Source organism: Aphis gossypii, chromosome X (genome assembly GCF_020184175.1).
Source record: "Aphis gossypii isolate Hap1 chromosome X, ASM2018417v2, whole genome shotgun sequence".
NCBI lineage: Eukaryota > Metazoa > Arthropoda > Insecta > Hemiptera > Aphididae > Aphis > Aphis gossypii.
Window position 1 is genome coordinate 61786376 of NC_065533.1, and position 22942 is coordinate 61809317.

Consider the following 22942-nt stretch of genomic DNA (forward strand, 5'->3'; position numbering starts at 1 on the left):
TTTTTTGAATTTTTGAATTTAAAAAAAAAAAATTTATTTTATGTCATTCAATCAGAATTTCCATATTTAGTATTGTAAAAAAAACTGCGTTTAAATATATAGATTTCCCATGGAGATATAAGGGTGATACGGGACTTATAGGACATCTGTATGACTGTATATGTATATTTTAATCAATTAATTACTAAGGAAACCGGGTGCCAATGTAATTATTGTCCTAAAACATATTAACATATTTTAATATATAATTCTGTCATGTAGAATTAATAGTTTTTTTTTTTAGTGATGTAAAATATTTTGTATTTCAATATAGTTTATACAATTTTACCTATAACAATTAAAATATTTTTAATTTTATTAAATACATTTTAAGTTGAAATCTTAATTTGAGAATCTGAAATTTATTAGATGAAGCAACTTGTTGGTGCTTGGTTGGGTTTTGGTGATAAATTATTTATATTAATAAAATAATACTCATTGTTCGCGCTAATCAATGTGTTATCGCGGGATGGTGGTCTGAGCGATGACAACATCGTAATTACCTTCCTTCCTCTCCATCCACCACTCCATTTATGTAGTTGTGTAATTATTATAATATTATTGTTATTTATTCTCTTTGTATTATATTATTTTCTGGTGAAAGATTATTGGTCGGTCTTTGGTCACATATGTTTTATTATCTTTTGTTTTATATCATTATTATTATTATTATTATTGTTATTATTTTGCGGTCAACGCCCTTTATTATTATTATTTTTTCTCTCTGTCGTAATTACTTTTGTCTGTGTCGTACGAAATTTTTTCGGTTCGCCCGCTACTGTAGCGATTGGCGTCTTTTTTCTGTTTTTTTGGAATATTTTTTATTAAGTCGCATTGAGCGCAATATTATCAAAACGTGTTATATTATTATACTTGTATTTTTATTGTTATTCGTTGCCAGTGCGGCTCGAATTTATTATACTCTTTTTTGCCAATCAGGCGTCCAAACATTGGTGCGTTATTATTTTATTCACCACCCGACTTGTCGCCACGCCGACTCTCACTGAAGGTTAGTCCTACATTCCTACATACGGCATATCTGTCTACGTTAGTTGTCTTGGTTAGTTGTTCTGGTGTCGTCACCAACATCACGTAGGACACCTCCGGCTGATCATCGTGTTGCTCACATCCGCGTAAGACCGACAGCACTCGCGGCGGTGTATGGGAGGCCGCTCAGGTCGGCAGATCATCAGGTTCCTCGAGTGTTGCCCACTGCCTCCAGACTCCGCTTAATTTTAAGTAGTTTTTAATTGTTTTGCCTAGTCATGTAAGCTCTGTGGTCATTACACCAAATCGAATCGCCCACAGAGCTCCTCCCTAATAACTAAATTGACATATCCTATTTCCCTTGTGTATCCTCTCCTGTCCATGACGTCGTTGTCATAGTGCACCTCAGATTGCCTACCTGGTTATAACAAGGCATCGGGTATATGAAGTTGCCTATCCACGCCCCCCATTCACTCTTATTATTTTATTCGCTCTCGGACGTCGCGGAGTGGTCCTTCGGGTAGCCCCTCTAGTTGGGCGCATACACTCATCATTATTATTAAACCAACATAAAAATACCGGCAGATACGTTTATGATGGAATATTGTAAATATTACTTTCATTATAAAACAAATTAAAATATAGTAGTAACTTGTGAGGCATTTAATGTGATTATAATTAACGATTCTTCACAATACATTTTAATTACTAGAATTAAACGTGAGTATTTGGATAATTATTATTATTATGTTGTTTTAAATACTTTATTTTAACCTTTTTATTCAAATATATAAAAAATACTTTTCTTATGTTTATATTTAAACTTAAAAATTCTATTTTTTTTTCAGTTTATGTTAAGTATTTAATATTTATATGTTTTTCTTTAAAACCATTTAGAGTTATACAGGGTGCGGCATAAGTCGGTTCCCGCTGTTTTGTTATCGAAAAACTGATTATTATTGTTATTAATAATTAATTTATTATTATAATATCTAATAAATCTATATACAATATACATATTTAATTTGTTGTGTTAATTGGGGAACCGACTTATGCCGCACCCTGTATTATATGTTAATTGCAAATGCATTATTAATGGCTTAATATAAAAAGTAATCATGCATTTTTCTTTGCAATTTAAATATTTTTTACAGATATATAATCAGAAAACATGAATTTACAACATGGTATATTGATTTAAGGTAAACAAATATTTGGTGTTAATATAAATAGAATTTATAAAATAATTATCATAGTAGTATAGTATTATGATAATGTTTACTATATTTTATATCAAAACATGTCAAAAATTGCCATGCTTTTGGTTTTGAAAAATAAATGTAGTTATGATGTTTGTATTATTTTTATCACGCTATTGTTTGGACTAAATTTTCTTCTTTAGTAATTATAAATGATCAACAATTAAAACATTATAGATCATTATAAATTTGTAACCAAGTTATATATAAATAAGAAAAAGATTAAATAAAATAATACATTATATAATAAAATCATATATTAGGAAAAAATAAATTTAAGTACTTAGTCTTAGATACATTAATATTATTTCAAATAATTAATATATTAAATATCTTTTAGTGTAAATTTATATTGTTCTTATTAAAATAAATCTGTTCTTTGAATTATATTTTATAATATTTGTTCACAAATTGAATAGTTTAGGACAAAATAACAAAATATCACATAATTTCCTATGCTTCTAATGTTACAACATTATAACTGAGTTCTGCAGCGCTCTCTGGCGGATGTTATACATCAGGGGCCACTTTAATTTGTATAGATCGGTGTCTTTACTCTAATATTCATGATAATAACGTACCCTTATTCTATATTCTCTCTGATAATATATCGGTGTTATCATTTATTATTATTCTGATATTGAACGACCGTTGTTATCAATTTGTGTAAACAAAACATGAGCGTTTGGATGAAATAAGGAAAACGTGGTTATAAACTTATTACATCATATCTTATGTAGGTTATAGTTCATTCATTAAGTTTATGACCATTATAAAGCTGCATCATTACTGTACGTCTAAGCATACAATTTTGAACTTTTAAAGATTGTTACTTGCTATTACTTGAAAACATTTTCAAAAACAATCGTTTATCAAAATTCATACTAGTTTTTATTTACTAATTCTGAGTACTTAAAGTTGTTTTAAATCATTAATTATGTCAGCTTTGAACAGTGAGTACTACTTTTGTATTTATATAACATTTTTTTTTTTTTGCATTAAATATGTATTTTATTTTAGATCCCAGTACTAGTACAGACCAAAATGATCCAAATGAAAATAAATCAAAAACTCCAAAATCTAAAGGTATGCATTTACCCATATCAAGAGTACGTACCATCATGAAGAGTACACCAGATATAGAAAATATAGGATTACCGGCATTGCACGTTGTCACTAAAGCAACTGTAAGAATAGAATATTTTTATTTCAATATTTCAATTGGATTATACTACTTATTAACTTCTGTGATTAATTTTATTATTTCATTATTATAACGGTGTCTACTTAACATATTATAATAATGGTCATTTCTTAGTTAAACTTTTAGTTTATTGCATTATTAAAGTTTCTATACAATTTTGAGTTTATTTTAAAGGATAATTTTAAGTATTAGAGTATTATTAAATTATAGATATAATTAATCATACATTACAATGGTATATAGGTACCTAGGTATTATTTTTAAATTAGATAAACAATAAGACATTAAATTAGGCAAGTATAAAAATACATTTAAATGTATATTTACAGTTGAAATTCTTAAAAAGTGAATTTTAATATTGATACTTTAGAAAAAGTATTTATTTTTTATTTTTTTTTTTAGAAAATATACAATGCAACCTTACAAAATAATTAGAATATGGCAAGAAAATAAAATATAACAATTTTTAAGTAACCCTTTGTTGGTACTTCAACTATAAAATTTATAAATGTTAATACTTTTACATTTTTATTTGTATGTTTATTAATTTATACATTATGACACCAGATTCTCATGTCGCTTTGGCCAATTTCCCGAATTTGTTATTGTATTAAAGTTTAGGATTATATTTAATCTTTGTTTTGAAACTGGTTTATTTATGAGAAACAATTATTTATTGTATTTTAGGAGTTATTTATACAAAAACTGGTACAAGATGCTCTTAAAGGACAAAGACACTTAAAATATAATGATCTTGCCAAAGCTGTGGAAGAAAATGAAAATATGGATTTCCTTAGAGGTAAATTTTATTTTCATTTATGTTTTATAAGTAATTTTTTCACAATAATGAATTGTAGATACTAAAAATGAGGGTTTTATTTAGATTATCCTAATTATAATTTTTATAAAAAGTGAAACCAAAGTTGACGTTTTATTACTTATAAAAATGAAAAGGGATGCATGGGAGGTCAAACAGTAGTTTTTTCAGATTTTAAAATTGTTTAGCATGCAGTATTTTATAATTACATGACCATTCAAATCTGTAAAAAATGTATCCGTAATTTGCCAGTTAATGATTCCTGTTCTATAATTAAAAAAACAAATGCACGTTTGTCTGAAACTTCAAGGCGTTTAGACTACTGAATCAATTGACTCCTAATTTTTGTACATAATATTCTATTCATTGAGATTTTGGATGTTTTCTTAGCTATGTTGAGCTCAATACTTTTAAGATAATTCACTCATGAATTTCATTTTAGCATTATTTTTCTACCCATATACACCAGTGTTTAAGCTTTGTGAAGGCCAATGTTATTGCTATAAATAAGTGGTGTAAATATACAATAAATAGACTTTTCTTGATATTTCTTAAAAAAAGTTTTGAATATTTTATGAACATTTTACTTAATGTGTGATATCTTACTGCTTTTAATCCGAGCTTTATTTTGTTATGTATTGTCATTAAACGGCCTTACTGTAGTCAATTACCGGGATACTGGTAGGTTCCTGGTGATATAACTTAGGATTGTCATTGGCCTGACAACTATATTACATAATTTTTTTATAATAATTAGGTAGTTTTTACTTTTTTAACACTTAAAAAAAATATATTAGTATATCTAATACATTTTGCCAGCCTGAATGTTTATCTTTTGGTGATGGTTAGATTCTGGTTTTAGCAATATCATATCACTTACATTATGATTTACTTATATAATATTTTATGTTTACACAATTATGTTTTATTGTTATAATAGTTGATGCTTAAAATATGCTATAATAAATAAGCTTTACAATTAAAATATAAAATTAATTAACATGAGAATATACCTATTTTGTTTTCTAGAGGTTTTACCAAAAAAAATTACCATGGCTGAATACTATAAATTGGTTGGCAAGGAATCCTCAGAAGTTGGCGAGGACAATGATAACGGTTCTCAAACAGCACATTCTTCAACATCTTCAATGTTATCAGACAATTGATATATATTTTATTCAGTTGTATAATTTATACAGTTAACTAACAGTATACATTGTTTTATTTTTTTTTTTTTTAATTTTTCCATTTATAAATCATTGTATAAGTATTTTAATATTAAAGTATTAATTTTAAGTTACTAATCGTGAATGTTTTTTTCTCTAAATCGTTTTACAAATACCAGTTTTGAGTTGTTTTCCATATACTTTGATAGTAAATCATGATCATGCTTTAACTTTCCATCACAACTCAACCAATACGTTTTCCATATTCGTCTCCAACTGGTTTTTGCTCTTTCATCAGCTCTTTTTAAATGTAATGTAATTTTTCTTAGAATGCTGTTTTTCAAGTCTGCCACTTTTGCTCCATTCTTCTGTACCTAAAAATATCAGTGATCATAAATTATAAAATGCAATTTTTTACCTAAACACGATATTTATTTTTGTCAATTTCGAGACCTTTATGTTACATTAATAATATATTATACTGACAACGATCGGGATGAAAATGCCGTCAAAACGTTCCATGTGCACGGTTATCGTTCGGTCGTGTTCGACTGCGATTTGTAAATAGACTTCTCCCAATGTCACGTTGTTCGGTAATGTCTCACAATACGCTGTTTTTTTTCAGAACCTCGTTGAACACTTCGTCCGTCAAGTCTTTGAGTCGTTCGTGATTGATCGCGATGACATTGCCGTTCCCCAGTCCTGACAGCGTGCACGACGACGACGGATCTGCAGTTTCGCACATCGTTCCCCACGCGATGCTTGATGGTGCTATAAAATAAAATAATCAATCGGCCGAAAATCAAATAATTAAATCGCTTGGCATGTGGGCCGGTGAAAATGAAAATGGTGTATTATTAATTATAAATATATCGCAACCAGTGCCAATGTTCTTAGCGTGTGGTTATGCAGGTATAGACGACATGTTTTGTCAATTAGAGCCTAGAGGAGAGTTACGTGTCATACACAAAACAATATCATTATTTAATAATATACCTTTTGTTTGTCGCTACTCGCCAGTCACCTGTTAGTACATACAGGCTTCGACACCGTACGATTTCGGTCTTCATAATAATACCGTGTTGCTGACATTGCACGGACGAACGCATAATAATTTATATTATATATTCGTTATACACTTATATGACTGTAAATTCGCCGACATATATGCGGTGATCGAACGATATATGTACAATGTACATCGATACTATATTATATGAATATGGAGCACGTATTTGGAAGATTTAACTGTATTGATCATTTAGATATACCTAGTCAATTCATTCAGACACATTCTGCAAACACTATACCTATGGTATTGTATGCTTAATGCGCACGTCAAGGTCGAAATGTAGCGCGTTAAAAGTTCAAACCATATTATTTATTTTTTAAATATTATATATAATATATACTAATATAAAACGTTCGATTTCTGTACCTAAAATAATTGTAGAATAAATGTTATATTATAGATTTTCTACGTGCGTCTTGTTTTGGGGGACAAAATTCGCGTAGAGTGGCTTAATATACCTCTACTATTATATTATATAAGTGTCGAACGGGAAAACGAAACCTGCGCTTGTTATTTGTATTTTTTCAGTTTCATAATACATATGGCGATTCTTTTATCAAACAACACTCATATTCCATAATCTATTATCTAATGTTTTTGAAAACAATTTTTTATACATAATTAATAATTTTTTATTTTTTTTATTTTTTTTTTTATACTGCAGCTTCCAGTTAAAATAAAATAATATTTAAGAAGAAAATTTATAATTTTAATGTTTTTAAGTTTCTACTTTTTTAAATGGCATCCATTTTTGATATAATATTCTTAAGAATAATCAATGGAACAATTTTGAAAATCGAATGAGTAATATTATATGAGATCACTATTTAAAGTTTTTGTAAGCATAGTGGAGAGGTAAGGAAATACCCCACAAAATGTTGGTCTATATTTCTCTGTTTACTAAACTTTAAATACTCATAAATACATACATAAGCTATACTTTTTGAATTTCAAGTTGTTGTATTAAAATACTCTAAAAAATACTCTGATTCAAAACATAAAATTGAAAAGTATGTTGTTATTCAAAAAAGTAAAAAACTTAATGAAATAACTAATAGATAATAAATACGCAATGTTCAGTTTGTACATTTATTATTTATTTTTATGATACTATTAATATTTTCATCTTAGAAATTATAGGCCAACTCATCCTAATAAAATAGAAGCTGCCAAACATATTATTCGAAATATTGCTAGAATATTCCCGATAAGGATAAGAAAAGATTTGCCTTTGCTACAGTCATAAAATTATAATATGTAATTAGAGTATATTTTATTATTTCAGATATGAAGAGGAAAACTGGCGATGTACCAAACATCGATTTAATATTTATTTGTGAATTTAGTAATTATTGTTCGTGATATGAAATTAGAGAAGTAGGTAAGTAAACACTCTAATTCACTGCTAGTTGTGAAGTGAATGTGTGTAAATGTATGTATAACATATAATATAGGTATTATGTGCATTTGCTTATATAGGTAAGTCAAAACATAAATTCAAATGTTTACTATGATTTCTTTGTCAAATAGGTATTAATATAGGTAATTTATATAATTAACTAGTAATAAATACAGAAATAAATATTCATCAGAATGTAGACATATTTTTAAATATGTGCAATGTGCATAATGCAATTACAGACCATTAGGTCGAATAATCAATAAAAATTTGTAAATCAACCAAATTATTGTAGACAGTAGATAGTATGAATTCTTATAATAGTTTTCAGATATAACATTAAAATTGGGTATGTATATTGTATTATATACTTAGATTAAAATATACAAGTTAGTTAATATAGTTATTTAGTTTTATCTATATATACGTATAACATTCTTAACTATTGCACGTTAATAGATTGGTATTAGATTGTAAAATTTCCATATTTTATTTTAGATTTCGTAACGAAATCACCTAACCTTCACAGATTGAGCACCACCACTGTTCTACTTATAATACATCTGTGGTTCTATATTAACTTAAATACATATTATAACAAGACGATTTCAATATTTCAGTTAATTTGATGCGACCTTAATATTTTTAAGAGTGCGAAGAATAACATTCTCGAGTTCGCGTAGTCAAATACACCACAACTATAATATTGTCAATCACTCGTTAGTTATTACATAGAGATGACGTTTTCTTATATTAGTGTTACCTTTCTTCGAATTAAATTTTTCTTTTAATTAACACCAACTATGTAGTATATAATATATTATCAATACTTTTTTTTTTAATATTAAGCTTCATTACAATAAATTTTAAGGTTTTTACAAACCATAATACATTAAAAATTTTTATTTCTGTCCTTGAGTCTTGAATATAATAATTCAGTTGTTAGGTCTTCATACTTAAATAACCATATATTCAATGCATAGAAAAAGTTCACAATCGTTTTCTTCATTTATAGTTTTTAAAAGTAGTATTATAACTCAATCTTAATATTAACCGTTGTTAGGTACATAGGTACACATTGTCACAGTTAATTTAATAGTAAGAAATTTAGCAATGATCTAAAATTGTTATTTAAATTTCTATGCAATATTAAATTTAATATTCACGTTTTTAAATCACACCAAAAACACTTCGTAATAACTCCGAGTAAAAAAAAGGCAAGTTCAAAAAAAATAAATTTAGTAATGATTAAATCTTTAAAAAACGTGCAGATATAATATGGAATCAAAGTAAAATGCCATTTTATAATATTAAAAATACTTATGACGACAAATAAGATCAATTGTAATGTTAAATACTTAGTCAACAAATTGTTTAATTATTTGGCAGACGTAGAAGTTTACTTAAATAAATACAAATAAGTAACCACTATAGTATTTTTCATAATTAATAACGTATCTCATCAAAAAGACTCCGTGTAAAAATATCGCTAAGTAAAAAAAATCACTTAAATTATTAATGCTGTGATATCAAAAATTTGCTAAGTAATTTCATAAGTTCATTAATGTAGATGTATTTATAACTGTTTGTATTTAATGTACTATGTATATTTATTGAGTGTAAATAATAATTTTACTTAGCTTGGCGCAGTTACTATTATTTATGTCTCTACAACTAAGATACCAAATACACTATGTCTCGATTTCTACATAAATAAAAGAACATCCAAAACCAAAATCCTTTAGTACTAAGCTTGTCTTTAATGAATTGGACGTACAATACTTTAATAAAATATTTTTTATTAATGTATTATTGCTAGTATATAAACATAGGCATTTATTGACCAAAGTGAATCATAATTAAAGTACTAGATATAAAAGCAACATAAATATTGTTTCAAGTAGTAATACTACTTTTGGTTCGCAAGGTACACTAATGGTAGGACAAAATTTGTGTAAAAAATTGAATATAAATTTATTTAACTTTAATAATGTTAAGGAATTAAAATTTTTTTTGTATACTCTAGACTTTGGTAATATTTAAGCAAATACTTATTTTTGTTCAAATTATTATTACTTATTTCGTAAATTTATTACTAATGTTATATTCTTTTTATCCTTCTATGACCTAATAACATGTAAAACTAACTTTAAACTAAACTCTACTCTCCCATTTCAAGCTATGCTTATAGGGAGTGTTGCATATTGCTTACCGAGCTTGTATTTTGTGTATTTTATACCTATTTTTGCAAATAAATATTATTATTATTATTATTATTACATAATATGCATATTAGCATATTACATACTACTATATTAGGTACCTAGTAATAATAATTCAGTTAGCATCATTGGCATTATAATATTATTATATTATATATAAATATATAATTATTATTATTATACATTATATTTTATATTCTTATATATTATTATATTATTATTATTTTCACCGATATCCGAGAGACCGTGCCGTCGCCTCCACCACCGTTGCGATGAGAGTAGAGGGAATGGATAAGCGACGGATCGGGGGACATAATATATATTTCGTTACGTGCGCAAAATCGATCTTAAAAGTAATTGAACAATTTTGGTTATAACTTATGAACCATCTAACATATCTGTTTGCGAAACCCTCTATTCCCATCTGCGCAATATTTCTGATCGATTGATACCCTTTACGACTTTATATGTTCAGCCGTTTTCCCTACAGGGCTGGTCGGCTGGAAAATGGATAAACATAAATTAAGACAGTGTTTCAATGGTAAAGCTTTTGCTCCTGTTATTATACGTTCGTGGCTACTACACTTTTTCTTTTTTTTTTTTTACTTAGCTTCGCACCACTACCGTCGCGCTGGATATAAAATATTAATACTTTTCATTTTTGATACACGAGATAGGTATACAAAAGAAAAATAAGATCAATTTTTAGGTATAAAAAAATCAATTGTATCTAAAGCTGCAGTAACCCTAACGGTGATTATTTTATTTTTATAACCAGTAATGGACATTGGAAACCATATAAATATATATATATAATGAACAGGACGATTATTTAATCTAAAATACTCATTATTTTAAAATCTTATTAAAGTTTTTGAAAATATGTTTTTTTTCGTTTAATTTACAGGCAAAATGAAACAACTTTTAAAAAAAAAAACTATTTTTGGAGTATTTAAAAACATAAAAATCGAAATTCGGACGAATAGTTTATAAAATATAACTTTATAAATAGGTACCTATCATTTAAAGTTTAAATAATAGAAAAGGAGTGCGGTATGTGGATACTTCGCAGTTCTGATCTACCATTCTTGTGTTTAGGTAAAAAAAATTGCATTTTATAATTTATGATCACTGATATTTTTAGGTACAGAAGAATGGAGCAAAAGTGGCAGACTTGAAAAACAGCATTCTAAGAAAAATTACATTACATTTAAAAAGAGCTGATGAAAGAGCAAAAACCAGTTGGAGACGAATATGGAAAACGTATTGGTTGAGTTGTGATGGAAAGTTAAAGCATGATCATGATTTACTATCAAAGTATATGGAAAACAACTCAAAACTGGTATTTGTAAAACGATTTAGAGAAAAAAACATTCACGATTAGTAACTTAAAATTAATACTTTAATATTAAAATACTTATACAATGATTTATAAATGGAAAAATTAAAAAAAAAAAAAAAAATAAAACAATATACTGTTAGTTAACTGTATAAATTATACAACTGAATAAAATATATATCAATTGTCTGATAACATTGAAGATGTTGAAGAATGTGCTGTTTGAAACCGTTATCATTGTCCTCGCCAACTTCTGAGGATTCCTTGCCAACCAATTTATAGTATTCAGCCATGGTAATTTTTTTTGGTAAAACCTCTAGAAAACAAAATAGGTATATTCTCATGTTAATTAATTTTATATTTTAATTGTAAAGCTTATTATTATAGCATATTTAAGCATCAACTATTATAACAATAAAACATAATTGTGTAAACATAAAATATTATATAAGTAAATCATAATGTAAGTGATATGATATTGCTAAAACCAGAATCTAACCATCACCAAAAGATAAACATTCAGGCTGGCAAAATGTATTAGATATACTAATATATTTTTTTTAGTGTTTTAAAAAGTAAAAACTACCTAATTATTATAAAAAAATTATGTAATATAGTTGTCAGGCCAATGACAATCCTAAGTTATATCACCAGGAACCTACCAGTATCCCGGTAATTGACTACAGTAAGGCCGTTTAATGACAATACATAACAAAATAAAGCTCGGAATAAAAGCAGTAAGATATCACACATTAAGTAAAATGTTCATAAAATATTCAAAACTTTTTTTAAGAAATATCAAGAAAAGTCTATTTATTGTATATTACACCACTTATTTATAGCAATAACATTGGCCTTCACAAAGCTTAAACACTGGTGTATATGGGTAGAAAATAATGCTAAAATGAAATTCATGAGTGAATTATCTTAAAAGTATTGAGCTCAACATAGCTAAGAAAACATCCAAAATCTCAATGAATAGAATATTATGTACAAAAATTAGGAGTCAATTGATTCAGTAGTCTAAACGCCTTGAAGTTTCAGACAAACGTGCATTTGTTTTTTTAATTATAGAACAGGAATCATTAACTGGCAAATTACGGATACATTTTTTACAGATTTGAATGGTCATGTAATTATAAAATACTGCATGCTAAACAATTTTAAAATCTGAAAAAACTACTGTTTGACCTCCCATGCATCCCTTTTCATTTTTATAAGTAATAAAACGTCAACTTGGTTTCACTTTTTATAAAAATTTATAATTAGGATAATCTAAATAAAACCCTCATTTTTAGTATCTACAATTCATTATTGTGAAAAAATTACTTATAAAACATAAATGAAAATAAATTTACCTCTAAGGAAATCCATATTTTCATTTTCTTCCACAGCTTTGGCAAGATCATTATATTTTAAGTGTCTTTGTCCTTTAAGAGCATCTTGTACCAGTTTTTTGTATAAATAACTCCTAAAATACAATAATAATTGTTTCTCATAAATAAACCAGTTTCAAAACAAAGATTAAATATAATCCTCCTAAACTTTAATACAATAACAAATTCGGGAAATTGGCCAAAGCGACATGAGAATCTGGTGTCATAATGTATAAATTAATAAACATACAAATAAAAATGTAAAAGTATTAACATTTATAAATTTATAGTTGAAGTACCAACAAAGGGTTACTTAAAAATTGTTATATTTTATTTTCTTGCCATATTTAATTATTTTGTAAGGTTGCATTGTATATTTTCTAAAAAAAAAAATAAAAAATAAATACTTTTTCTAAAGTATCAATATTAAAATTCACTTTTTAAGAATTTCAACTGTAAATATACATTTAAATGTATTTTTATACTTGCCTAATTAATGTCTTATTGTTTATCTAATTTAAAAAAAATACCTAGGTACCTATATACCATTGTAATGTATGATTAATTATATCTATAATTTAATAATCTCTAATACTTAAAATTATCCTTTAAAATAAACTCAAAATTGTATAGAAACTTTAATAATGCAATAAACTAAAAGTTTACTAAGAAATGACCATTATTATAATATGTTAAGTAGACACCGTTTAATAATGAAATAATAAAATTAATCACAGAAGTTAATAAGTAGTATAATCCAATTGAAAATTGAAATAAAAAAATATTCTATTCTTACAGAAATTGCTTTAGTGACAACGTGCAATGCCGGTATAATCCTATATTTTCTATATCTGGTGACTCTTCATGATGGTACGTACTCTTGATATGGTCTTAAATGCATTACCTTTAGATTTTGGAGTTTTTGATTTTTTCATTTGGATCATAAATCAAATTCTCTTGTTAATTTTCTTATGATGAATTATTATTTTTACTTTATACCATATAAAGTCATATAAATTATTATACTAGGTATATTACTATAAGATAATTATCATATTATCACAAGTAATAGAATTTAACAAGGTATTGTACACTAGCTGTATAATTTCCATGTTATATCCAAATGTATTCATGTAATAAATATATATTTATTTAAGTTAAGTCAGGACATAAATCATTGTCATTAGTTATTGTCCACTGAGACTGTCCGCCGTTCTTAGACTTGTAATTCCGGCACTTTGTGTACGAAATCGTATGTTGATTTTAATACAAAGTTTGAATGAAAATAAATCATGGCATACATAAGTTCTAAAACTACTGTGTTCCGTCGTTTTAGCTGCAGATACGATTTACGCATTTGTTCATTTGTTATAATTATTTGAATCGTACGCGTATCGGGCGTTGAAAAGGATTCGATTCGAATTAGGTTTGTAAAAATAAAATAGAGATACTGCTATAGAAGGAACCTCATAGTATGTTTATTATACATTTAACTTCAATGATAAATTGTCGTATTTGCAAAACGATTCTGAGTGTAACCCGTACTTTATCCAAAAATAATCAAGATTACGTCGAATATGCATGGACTTAGAATCTTTTCACAGGATTTTTATTTTGTTATTCTTCATCATTTTTTTGAACTCTTTCTAAGGAATTTAAAAATTTTCTGTTCACGGTTTAAAAAACGTTCAATTTTAAATAAGCACTGAAAGAGTCTTTTAAGTTTTACTATTGGACTAAAAGTATTCTCCGAAAATATGCACACGCCATATTGTATAGCTTTATTCAGAGTTACTACATTTCACGCCATGCTTGAAATATCGATTTATAACTTTGTGACAACTAACAAGTCGTATTTTAATCGTGCTTTCAAAATGCAAATAACTGACATATTTTTATTGGTAATTTTTTTTTTTTATTTACTTCTATTGTCATTTATTAAAAAATATATACATTTCTCATAATCAATATAGCTTATTTGAAATATGAATTTGAATCATTGTTTAACGTCAACTTTTTTTTAGTTTTTTCTGCCATAATTTTTATTTTAAAAATGTAATAATAATATGTAACACTAAAATAATTTAAAATACACCTGCAAAAATTCAAACACTAAATTAATTTAAATAAAATAATGATTTCTGGTCGTTAGATAAATTTAGTTTCAGAATTAAATTTTAAAACTAAGATGATGCATTTCTTACAACTACCAGCTATGATAATCATTTAATTTTTACTAATTTTTGGAAGAAAAAAACTATAAATATTGACTTTTTGGAGACAATTTTAATTATACAGTTGACTTTTTTATTCTTTTAAAATTGGTTTCTATTAATTTGTGTTTAAACTCATATGTCACGACAAGAATATTATACAAGTTTCTGCACGCAGTTGATATTACTGGACTAAAATTTTTGTTCACGCGGAGTGTGCTAGGCTACTAAAAATGGTTTGTTGCATGTAAATAGCATTACCTTTTTATAACAATAATATACGTATAAAAAGGACAAATCTTGTAAAATCTTCATGAGAGGTATTTTGTACGAAACGCGTTGTTTCATAGATGAATTAATTATATTCTAGGAAAGTATAATATGTCAGGATTAGGGCTCAGATTTATATGTAAATACGTTTTTTAAATGTAACTAGGTAATTTAATTTAAATAAAACTTACTGTTTTGGTCATTGTAAAAATGAAATTTGCACCAATTACCGGAGTTAAACGTTCCTTTAGTTTGTATAAATCAATGTTAAAAATCGTAAAACATTCAATTTCGAAATGTTAAATATGTATATGGTATCATATTGCTTTCAAGATCAAAAAGAATAATTTTTAATTTTATAATAATTGTCTTATTTTTTTGTTATTTATAAAGTGATTTTTAGTTTTTTTTTTTTAACTTTTATAACCTTCTATATTTTTATTTTTTATCACATATAAAGCATTTTTTTGTTATATATATATTTACATATTTTGGTTTTTTTTTAATACATATAAGTCTGAGCTCTAATTAGGGTATATTTTATCCAACTGATAAACTGATCATAAATCTAAGTAAAGAAATAAGGTTTTTATTCTAAATTTCAAATAATAATGGTTAAACTAATCTATGATTGATATTTTAAAATCAAGCTCCATTCAAAACATTCCTTATATAGCTTTATAAACAAATAATCTTCGTTTCTTTTTAATAGTTAATAGTATTCATCAATAAGATACAGACGATGAACATCATGTTTTTTTATATGAAAAATACTTATTAAATCTTGAGTGCAGGGAAAGGAAATTATCTATGTTACGATTTTAAAAAACAAAATTAATTTTGGTATAATTTTAGATACATACATAATTTGTTATAAATTGTATTATTATAATATAATATTACTACCTTCTGCTCATATTTATTTGCATATTAAAGATATTTTGGTAGGAATTTTTTTTCCGTAGACTTGTAACCTTTAAGTGGTACATAAGTGTTGCACTATATTATGTGTAAATATACCAGTGATTATGCTAGGTGTATCAAGCATTATTTAGGTATATTGTAAATTTTGTTAAAAAATTTAAATTATGAACAAAAAAAAAAATAAAAAAAAAATAAAAAACGGTCGCATAAATATATGAAAATAATTAATGATAAAAATAAAACTCTGTAACCAAAAGGTATTCGTTGTTTCCTTTTTTTGTCCATCCTAAAAAACCCTTAACATAAGCTTAAAAGAAATACTTTAGTTATCAAATCGTCATAACTCATAAGCAATATATTATAAACACTTACATAATATGCACAGCAGAAGTATTCTGTGATTTTTCACGCCTTTGTTGTGGAAGTTTATCACGCGACAAGCGATTATACAACAAAGTACCTACGCAAGAGGATATTTTAACTAATATACTTGTAAACATTAATGTTTTAAAAAACAACTTTTTTACCTAGTAGATGATATATGAAGTTACTGGGTGACAAACCAACAGCGATGTTTTGTAAAAATAAAGATATCTAAAATATTATTACATAATTTTAATTAATAGTAAATAGCAATTTCTTATATTAAATTTTCTTATTTATTTGTTTATTCAATTCATCTAATACTCTAATAATTTGAACTTGGCAGTAAAAATAACTATCGAGATTTTCTGTGATGGAAAATTCATGTGATCGTTCACTGTAGTTTTTTTTATAAAATAAAAATATAACGTAAGAAAACAATTTATTGTATTGACAACAATTCTACCCTCGTGAGTATGCCAATGGATATAGCTATTATATAAAATATTTATAGAATATTTTTTTTCGCATTGAATCTTCAAATTATAAGAAAGTTTAAAAAAAATATCAGTTTTAATTCTTATTTGTATTTTACAGTGTCGTATTTTATACTTATATAATATGTAGGTATATTGAATTTCATCAACAATTTATTCTATTACTTTAATTAAAAAGGTTAAATTAAATTTATAAACAATACAAACTATTTATACTTATTTATGTGTTCAAAATGTTGATGGTGTTTTTAGATGTAGGTAAGAATTTGTTTATTTAATATTAAAATATCCTATTTTAGGCTAATATATTTATGTTGATTTTAATTTCGGCCAGTAAAACATCATCAAACTACTAAGTTGCATCAATATTATGTAATATTATTATATACGGGTATATTTATTTGTTGAATACTTCTCTTAAAAAGGGAGGAAAATATTAAAAATAACAATTAAAGTTTTGTTTTACGTTGTATCGTTGTATATACTTGTTAATCATACAGTACATTTATACATAATATGTTGATCGATACTATACTTTTAATCTTTTAATTCGACAAATCGACTGGAAAATGGGGTATTTATTAGTTAAAATTTGGAAAACTTACTTGAAAACAATTATGACAAATTTGTGAAAACGCGAAACTTGGTTCGAACCCTTTACTACTATTTTATTTATAGTTTATATGAGACAAAAACAAGGTAAGTGTTTTTATCGAAGTATTTAAATTATAATCAGTAGGTAATAATTAGTAGCAACTGGTAATCATTATTAGTACACCATAATTAGTTAATATTCATAAAACAATTTTGATACAAGTATTTGGTGGTAGTTTATGTCATCCGCCAAAAGTTGTTTCATAAATTATATAATCAATTACAGCTAATTTAAAGAATTCACATTTTAAGTAGTAAAAAAAATTTTCCCTGTCAATTTATTGCACTTACATCTCTAATATTTGTTTAGTGTTAGACTTATGGACCGATAGGAATCTGTTGGTAGGTATTACAACAATGTGTATATTATTTGCCAATTGCACAAACGGAATGGACGGAAAGCGACGAAGGTGTATAAATAATCTCGCCGATATATTATTACACAAAAATGTAGTTATTACGTCATAATAATATTATCACATTTATTGATCGACTGGCGTACCTCGCCGCATTATATCGTCTATACTTCGTTTAACCACGTCATTCTGCCGGAATTCTGCAAATCCAGTGGACGTGGTATATTTATTAGATTCCGAGCAATCAGATTGGATTCTATTGGGTTTACAATGACGCATTTTTTTTTTATTTTGCAGTTAATTGCCACAGTATTTTTTTTTTAAAGGTCCATTTTTTGGTATTCGTTTTTATATCTATAGTAAAAAACGATGAAATTTACGACCAGTGACCATGTACTGATTTTCACTAAATTTATTTTAGTACGAATCGAAATATAATATACGAGTGTTGTGGCTGGATTGATTAGGTTTTTTTGAATTATACAGAAGTTTTTTTAGTTTTTTTAACAGTTAGATTATTACAATCATCAATATACTATATATTATACTCATATGAATGACGGATGTATAATATATTATATTCCATAAACCATAATAAACTGATTGCTTATTTTAGATTTTCACATGATTACATTTTGTTTTATTTTTTAAGACTTCGTTATATTACAATGTTAATCCATAATACGTTTGAAAAAGGGTTATTGGTTTGGAATTTTTCAAATACATCTTAGTTCATTTTTTTAATCACAATTTTAGTTCATACTATGAAATTACATAATATATAGTGTACATTTTTAAAATTGTGTGTGGTTTTTTGTATTTTCCCCATATTTTAAAACTCTCAAAATGTTTTATTTTTAACTTAGAGAATATTTTCTGATAGGAAATTGGATCTATTTAGTACTTTGAGAGCCAAAAGTAAAAATTTCTAGTATTTAAAAAATAATAAATAAAAATATTTAGAAAAAATGGGAATGTAAAAATTCACGCTATACAATTTATCGGTTTCAACAAACTTGATTTCGTCTTTTTATTATAACTAATAAAAGAAAAACTTAAAATTTTCACAGAATTTTCATAACACTATCTTTTACTTAATATTATGAAATATTTTTCATTAAATTTGTTGGTTCTTTTAATGGTATTTATAGGTATTTTGTATTTTATTTTTGCTATTAAAGGATTTATGGCTAAGTTGTTTATAATGTTTATATATCAATTAAAAAATAACAAAATTATATTCTTACAATATTTTTTATAGTTGTTTACAATTAAAATTCTTTCAAAATCTGAAAATCACCAGCATTTTCTAATTATTATTATTTTTTAATTATAAGATGTAAAGTATTGATTCTTTAAGTTTTAAAATTGAATACAAGTTTTTTTACAATAATTATAAAATAAATTGAACATAATTCCTTAAATATTTTTTATGTGTGTCTGAAGTTGAATTTATCTCGATATTTATATTCACTCGTGAATCAACGATTCCTTGTTAAATAATTTTAAGTATTTTTTTAAATTTTAAATCGAAAAATATTAATATTTGATAATTGCGACATTATCTACAGTTACTTTAAAAATAATTTTTTTTCTCTATGCAGTTTTTAAGATACCTATTTAGACTTGTTTTGATTTATTTATAGGTAATTAAAACAATAGAATTTTAAGTATAAATTTAATATTATATTATATTAAACCAACAAGTTATAACATTAACATCTATAATTTAGATACGTGAAGACATACAATAATATGCTTGATATATCGGTATCCATAACATTTTATTTATTTTGAATAAAATCTAAGCGAGTATAAATAATAAATAAACCGTTATTTAAATATTTATACAATCACGTTTCAAAAAAACTATTCTACTCCGGATATTAAATTTGAAAAAACATGTGTCGAAAAGTGAAAACGTAGAATAATCATAAGAAAAATATCTCTGTTTTATATTATGATAATAGGTATGGGTTTCAAAAATTGATTAATAAAATTAGTGTTTTTTATTTTTATCTTATCTACTTACGTTAAATAAATTACTGTGTCTAAAACCGAAATGATATACATATTATGTAGCCCTTAAACAGCAAACTATTTCTATGATTAAAGGTTAGGTATGCTGTATTTGTTAAATAATATTTAAACGATTACTTATTATTTCATTTCCATGAGTCTGAGTTCATATATCTTGAGCATAGATAAGACATAGAAATAACGAAAACACATTATTTTTAAAACTACGTCAAATATCTAAAATAATAAAAAACCATTTCTAAATATTTTATTTATTATATATAATATATAATATATATTATACATATAGGTACTTACCATAATGTTTCTGTATATTTGAATAATATAAACATTACGTTATATATTAGGTACACTTTCAAACTAATATTGTACTTCAAATATGAATACAAAATACCAGTACCATGAGTAGAAAGCTGACGATTTGTAAAATAATTATCGGTGGAATTACTCTAATTGAATCTAAAGAAACCAAGGCCCGCTACCTATTATAATATTACCTATATTTATAACCCATATAAATACTAAATAGTGGTACAATATACATAATACTAAATCGTCTAAATCATACAACTTACAAGTACATGGAAACTATGTCTATTTTTGGTGTAAGCAAGTATCAAAAAGGTACCTAATAGACTTTCGAGAAATAGGTAATACATAAAATTGGTAAAATAATTTAACATGTAATATTTAAAATTTGAAAATCACTTCACTAAAATACATAATTCCCACAAAATTATGACATTGGTGGTTTTTGATATTTGAAAAATATAATTTTCGAGCCATTTCACTAACCTCCTCATCCGTAATATTATCGTTATAACATTAGCAACAATATAAAAATGTATTTCCACCTGCACAAAAATTTTTTCAACATCGCAAACAATGCCCAATAGCGCTTTACAATATACCCTGCGCCCACGATTAAAGTTATTATGGTTACGCACTTAGGCGACGGGCTATGTTATAAGCGATATCACACGGACTACTGAAATTACTTTCAGAATCAGTTGTTTAACTAACTTAGTGCGCTCTCTATCCGTGAAAACAATGTTATATTAATTTAATAGATATATTTTTATATAATATGTTAAAATTATTAAAATTAGTGGTGTAATTATTATTTTTTTTTTAACCCTTGGAAGAAAGAGGGCAAATATAACAATTATATTTAACATATTATTGTGTCTAAAAATATAGTGGCGGAGGTCTTTTTACCATTCAAATATTTGAACGATAATTAATCATTACGTGACGTAATTAGCACAAAGCAGTTCTTAAGTTCTTTAGAAATGTAAAATTATTGAACAATATATATTTAGTTAGTTCTATTTATATTATAATGTGTGTGAGTTTAATTATACCAATACAAAATAAATATTTTAATTACTCATGTTAATAATTATATAAAATGCACACCATAAATAATATTTAAGCATAATGAATTTAAAAATTATTTATGATAGTAATATACGATAAATTAGAGCACAAAATGATATACTTATCGCTACTATATAATGTCAAGGGAGCAATCATCCCCTCCAAACACATACACAAAAATTAGTAATAACTGGTAAATGATTATCGTTAAATTATTAAAATAACTTTTTTCATTTTAATCAATATAATTGTTATTAAAATGTATTATAACATTTAATAAATGACAATAATATATTTTAATCCTCGATTTCTCAAAAAAAAAATATATTCATTTAGCGATGAATACTGATAATATACGTGTATTATAAGTAATTTATTATTATTTTGTAATTTTAATTCAGCCATTGATAAACATGAAATGGTATAATGGCATGAACCATAACACAGTGGTTCTACCTTTTAGAAACGATAAAAGTAAAACAGATGTTGGAAAATCGTAAATAATAGTCGTGACAATATCAGTCATCTATATAACATTGTTAAACTCGTAGAGTAGAGAAGTAATATAGGATTTAAGACTGATAACATTTTTCGAGCAAACGAAAAAATCTTAAAACTTTAATATACAATAGGTTCTTTATATTTAAAATGCAAAACATTTTTTTAATTTAAATTGTATTTTGGAGTTGAGCAAAAAAAAAAAAAAAAACTGGATAATTCAATACTAAAAGAAGAAAAAATATTTATATAATAGATTAATTTTTAATACCTATCTAAAAATTATTAGGCGTATGATATAATTAAAAATACAGTTTATCTACATGACGAACGCATAAAAAAATTGCTATCTACTTATTTACTTAGATATTAGTTACAAAAATATAATTGAAATATTTCTAAATTTCGTTTAATTTTACAGGATATTTCGCGAAATGTATAAAATTTATAATTAAACGTGTGAGATCATCAAACGAAATAATACCTATATAGGAAAGTAATAAATAAAAAAAAATGTTGAAAATGATGTAACATTTATCTGCTTCCGAGATTCACTTGGTATATTGACGATATTTTTATTGTATGAAAAAAAATTAAATATTCACGAAAGAATTGTGTGCTTAATTTTTTTAACATAACTGTTAACATAGCATTATTATAATATAATACATAATTTTAGATAATATGTATCTGATGATCGAATAAACAAGAATATTGTATATTAAAAAAATAAATAAATACTGAATTAAAAAAATCGAAGAGAGCAAGCTTTTAGTTTAGTACCTACTTATATTGTTATATAAGTAATATGTAATATGTAATATAATATATATATAGTTTTTTTCTAAAAATGTTCCAGTTAGGTTG

General features: G+C 25.5%; 1 protein-coding gene and 1 pseudogene across 2 annotated transcripts; one reads left to right on the top strand and one right to left on the bottom strand.

Moving 5' to 3' along the window:
• The first annotated feature begins 53 nt into the window (after positions 1–53).
• Positions 54–5560, top strand: LOC114131281 (chromatin accessibility complex protein 1-like). Of its 2 annotated transcripts, XM_050207412.1 has the most exons (5): positions 54–1048; positions 2181–2228; positions 3306–3472; positions 4177–4288; positions 5336–5560. In XM_050207412.1, the coding sequence occupies exons 3-5, from the start codon at positions 3374–3376 to the stop codon at positions 5470–5472; spliced, it is 348 nt and encodes a 115-aa protein (XP_050063369.1). In that variant the 5' UTR covers positions 54–1048; positions 2181–2228; positions 3306–3373; the 3' UTR covers positions 5473–5560. The 2 variants fall into 2 exon arrangements, with proteins under 2 accessions (XP_050063369.1, XP_027852260.2); XM_027996459.2 differs by lacking the exons at positions 54–1048; positions 2181–2228 and adding an exon at positions 2697–3238.
• Positions 5561–5606: 46 nt separating this feature from the next.
• Positions 5607–6414, bottom strand: LOC114131277 (uncharacterized; annotated as a pseudogene).
• Between the last annotated feature and the right edge of the window lie 16528 nt (positions 6415–22942).

Excerpts from the sequence above, each read along its gene's own strand:
- LOC114131281 (XM_027996459.2), top strand. Across the intron at positions 3,473-4,176 it reads ACGTTGTCACTAAAGCAACT|GAGTTATTTATACAAAAACT; the intron begins GTAAGAATAGAA and ends ATTGTATTTTAG. Across the intron at positions 4,289-5,335 it reads AAATATGGATTTCCTTAGAG|AGGTTTTACCAAAAAAAATT; the intron begins GTAAATTTTATT and ends TTTGTTTTCTAG.